The sequence below is a fragment of the Prunus mume genome, linkage group LG3 (assembly GCF_029339155.1).
Source record: "Prunus mume cultivar Tortuosa linkage group LG3, ASM2933915v1, whole genome shotgun sequence".
NCBI lineage: Eukaryota > Viridiplantae > Streptophyta > Magnoliopsida > Rosales > Rosaceae > Prunus > Prunus mume.
The window spans coordinates 6,172,807-6,177,768 of NC_142700.1; the positions used below are offsets into that span (position 1 = coordinate 6,172,807).

General features: G+C 35.1%; 1 protein-coding gene across 1 annotated transcript; it reads right to left on the minus strand.

The window, feature by feature from the left end:
* Positions 1-3,064: 3,064 nt before the first annotated feature.
* On the minus strand, positions 3,065-3,838 carry LOC103343580 (agamous-like MADS-box protein AGL29). Its single transcript, XM_016797100.2, has one exon. It carries the CDS (start codon positions 3,784-3,786, stop codon positions 3,223-3,225), a length of 564 nt encoding a protein of 187 aa, XP_016652586.2. The 5' UTR covers positions 3,787-3,838; the 3' UTR covers positions 3,065-3,222.
* Between the last annotated feature and the right edge of the window lie 1,124 nt (positions 3,839-4,962).

Sequence of the window (4,962 nt, forward strand, 5' to 3'; positions counted from 1 at the left end):
ACAGAAAATCTGAGCTCATTTGAAAACTTGAAATATTATATCATCCTTGGTTGTATGTGGCATCTGCTCTGATCAGGCCAAATGTCCAAATCCAATGGAAGCATAATTTCTGTCAATTAGCTTTGCAATTTATAAAAAGGAAAGGAAAAGGCAGATAGAATATGCTAAGTACTCATTTGACAATTGCATGCATGGAACTCCATTGAGCTGACGGAAATATTCTAAAGTGATGGGGACGGTGGAGTTAAGAAAAGATATATATGAGTGACATGTAGTAGGTAGCTATATATATATTATTCTCTGGGATCTTACCGAAAGTGAAAAGGCAAGGAATTTCAAAACCATGGTATTTGAAATTCTCCATTCCCCTTTCAATGAGCTTTAACTGGATGCTACAGGCCTTGCGCTTGAGTTCAAGATGATGTAATTATATATATATATATATATATATATATATATAGAGCTTCCATTGTGGGATCCTCAATTAGCTTTGCAATTTTATAAAAGTCCTCCGTTATATTTACTAATCTAAGCTAATCTATTTATGAGACTATCATTGAAAGATCATCTACAAAAAATCAACAGAATCAAATATCATTTGACCATTCATTGAGTTATTAAAATTTTAGTACTTTCTTGAAGCGCCGGGTTCATTGATTTTGTAAGACACAATTGGATGTTGAAACGATTTCCGATTTGTTTAATTTTTTGTAAGGATGATCTATGAATGAAGACCTAAAAAATAGATGGTTTGGATCATTTGAAAAAAAAATGTAGGGTATCCTAAAGGGCGTCCCTCAAATAAAATTATTTGAGGAATCCCTCAATAGAAGGGGACTGGCTAAGTCCATGTTGCTGCTAGTTTAGCCGATTTGAGGGTGAGCCATCAAGTTTTGGTCTCTAGACCCCCTCCCTCACTGTTGCGTATTTTGTTGAGGGATGATCTCCTTGCGCCTCCGTACCAGCTGTGGGATTTCGTTCTTACATTATCATTTTACTAGGAAGTTGTTTTGCTCCCTTGAGATTTGTTACTTGTTTGATGATGTGAGGCTTCGGCTTTGTGTATTTTGATTGGCATGACTTTGCATTTGCTTTTGGAATGAGAATATATATCTCTTTCTAAGCAAAAAAAGAAAAAAAAAACTTGGTTAAGTCCCTAACTGCAAATATCGTATTCTCTTTGGACATGTTAATTAAAACAAAGTTATCTTTCAGATAATAAAAACATAATAAAGGTATCTTTTTAATTTATCTGCACCGATTAGACTGGGAATAATCTTAATATGCACCGATAAAGGTATTTATATTGTTAATTAACAAATAATTAACACAGCAAGCTGCCTGTATTGTTCTCTCCTACATTAACAACTAGCTAGCTTAAGCTTTAATTAATTTATTAATTTTAGATGCTCTAAATTAAACAAACAAATGAAGAGTGTGGTCCAAAATTTGTAAAATGAAGGCACAGGAGATATATATAGACAACTGTATTTATGAGTTGCTCTATTTGGTGAGTCGGACTGAACTGGACTTTTTCAATTAAAATGGACTATAGTCCTATCTAGCCCACCAAACACGGCCAAGGGTTTAGAGAGAGAGCATTTCAAAGGTCGTCTTCCATTCCATGTCTGCAAATTATTGTCTTTATGTATATTTAAATCTGTCTGGTTTCCACAATTTAGGGAGCTCCTCATGTACATTTGCCTTTGCTGGCCGGCTTGCGTCTTGCAATGCCTAGCTTGCACACCATCCTCAGTCATCCATGTCATCAGCTTGTTTATATATTGATGGATGATCCATATGACTAATCCGTTTAATTTAAATCATAGGTGAGATTTTTATCAATTCCGAATTTCAATCATACTAAAACGGGCCGAGAGTTAATTAACATCTTATTTGCCTTGTAAGTTGAATTTAGAGAGAATGTAAAAAATAAAAAATAAAAAAAAACAAAAAACAACTCCAATCATGCTCCTTATCTAGCTCTTAAAATAAGGAGAATTCTAAGAGCATCCACAATGGGAGAGTGTATATGGGGGTATATGTTAAATATACACCCCTTGTTACTGAAATCGTCTCCAATGGGGAGATGTAAAGGGATGTAAATATACATCACCACCATGGAGATGTAAAATAAAATGTACATTTACATATATTTTTACATATTTTGCAAGAGGACCCACCGAGAAAAGAGAAGGAAAATTATACATCTTAGATTTACATCGTTTCTCATTGGAGCAAAAACGTATTTACACCCTCCGGAAGTGTAAAGGAATGTAAAAGTGGCTTTACACCCCCAAAATACCCCTCAATGTGGATGCTCTAAAAGCTCTTAAATATAAGGACAGAGACTTCTATTGGCTCCTACTTATTATAACTCTATCGATCATACTTAGAAATTTTATCAAAGAGCTCCTAAATTAACATTATAGTTTTTTTTTCAGTTAATATTTAACTTTAAAATAGGGAGCATGATTGGAGATACTCTAATTATATGTTTACTTAATATGAATGATATGAAAAGTAAGAGAATTATTTTTATTCCAGACTTCCCTTTGTATACTACTAACACATAAAGAATAAAAAAAAAAAATTGTAGAATAAAATACACGTAAAGGGTTTGCTCATATTTGCTCAAAGTCATGTTTTTTGAGTTGTTCAAGTTGTCCAAATTACGTTATTTTAAGCGGGGTGAATGAATTAGGCTATGTTTGATAACAAATTGATATCAAATTATCTTCAATAACTTACTAAAAACCAGTAATATTCTTATCCAGATGTACATTACTAGAATTGTTTAAGGCCATTAATCCCCACTAGAAGTAAAATTTACATACACGTAACGCTTAGTGTCACCATATATAGCACGCATCACGTGACACATTGCGTAATTATGTGCACATGTGCCCTCAAAGTTATGTACGCATCTCACACGTAATTGTGGCGTTGTGCAATGTATATATGACTGTGGAAGGAAACCATTTATAGACAAAGAATGCTATAGGTAGTAACGCACTGCGCACGTAGACAATTGACCTTAGCACATCTAAGAACATACACAACATTTCTACCAACAAACATAAGTTCATCTTTCAACCCATTACGCATATTAGGAAAATCTACCTCAGGAACAACCAAATCTACCTAACACCAACATCATCAGGAGAAAGTGAGACACATTCATGGTTGGTAGCCCTAACAAAATTCATCAAATAAGGTCTCTCACTCATTTTTAGCAACAGTCCTATCAGTCTCTACATCAGGCTCGTTTGCCAGGAGCAGCAATGAAGATGATGCCTCTATCTCACAGGCCCTGGCTTTCACCTTCTCGCGCAGCTGTTCCAGAGACTCCTTCATTTTTTGAAGATCTGCCTGGCTCAGCTCACGAACATTTGGTGCCTTGCTCTTGAGGGGCAAACCCTTTGCTTTCAGTATTGCCTTGTCAAGCATATGTCCCCTTTTCTTCTCAGCCTCCAACTTCTTGTTCAGGTCATCAAGTTGTTGGCTAAGCCTCTCCACTGTTTCATCATTCTTTGAATTTGAAGAACCAGCTTTTGATTTTGAGCCCTCCTGATTTAGAAACCTGTCAGCAATTGACTCCACATTTGGGTGCCCAAATGAGAAGGGCTTGCCTCCAGGGGAGAAAACAATGAGACCAATCTCAGCTCCACACAGAGTAGCAAGCTCATTTGCTTTCTTAAACAGACCGGTCCTTCTCTTGGAGAAGGTCACCTGCCTAGAGCTGCTATCTTTCACCATTTTCATCTCAATTTTCCTCCTCCCCATGGTATTTTTTTTATTGGAAAGTTTATGGGATTGTTGGGGGAAGTTGAGGAATATATATATATATAGGGGCTTGAGATTTCTTGACCCATGTAAAGGTTCAATGTTTCTAATATTGGATTGTAGCCCTTAATTCTATGTGTAATTTGCTTATATGGAAAGCTTTTAATTCTCTTTCCTTTTATGTTTGATTACTACCAAATGCATTAAAGTTTAACACTTTTGGGTTGGCATCATTCAATTCCAATTGTTGCATCCCAGATTTTGAAATTGAATGAGGCAAAACTTGTTTGGATTACCTATTAGGTAATTCCTCTTTTTGTAGCTATCCAATTCCTGCTCATTTGATTCAAAGGGCTTTGTCTGGGAGAAAGAGCAGGAGGACCCCATGATTGTGATACTTTGACTAATGTGATATACTTTAAATAAATGGTAGTAATAAAGAAAATGGGATGTGATTTGTATCAATTATATAATGAGCAAGTACTAAATCTGTTAGGTCCAGGGATAGTGTGATAATGCATGGCCCCCTAAATTGGCAAGAGAAAAGTCCAATGAATATGGTTACCAATTGCATATTTTAAGTTACCATTTTTAATTACCAAAAAAGTTATATCCTTATATTCTATTTTCCTTAAATGTGATTTAGTTTTTGTCATTTTTAATGGATTTCTTTCAACTAATTGGGGCTCGTTTGAGAGTGATTCTAGATAGGCCAAAATCACTTCTGGGAAGAGGCACCTCCCACATGCTTATCAATTAAATTACTTTTAGTGATTTTGGAGAGAATCACCTCCCATGTGCTTCTCCATAAAATTGATTATCTATAGAATCACTTAAATTGATTATTTGTAGGGCCAGTTTGGCATTCTTTGTCTTTGTAAAAATAATCACTGTCAGATTTCTGTGAGAGAAATCAGCTATAAAAGAAAGTAGTTTGGCGTTTGATAAACTTTTTGTTAGAAGTGTGGTTGGTAAAAAAAACATAGGGCTATTTTTGGAATTTTGAAAGTTTCATGAAACCAGTGCCTCTTCAAAACCGATTCTGCATAATCAAAAAATAAAAGCAGCTCATCACCTACTTTCCCAAATTGCTTTCTCTCACAGCAATTATTCAAAATAAGTGATTTTATTATCTTTTACCAAACAGGTTGGGCTTTCAAAAATTCCAATTTGGCA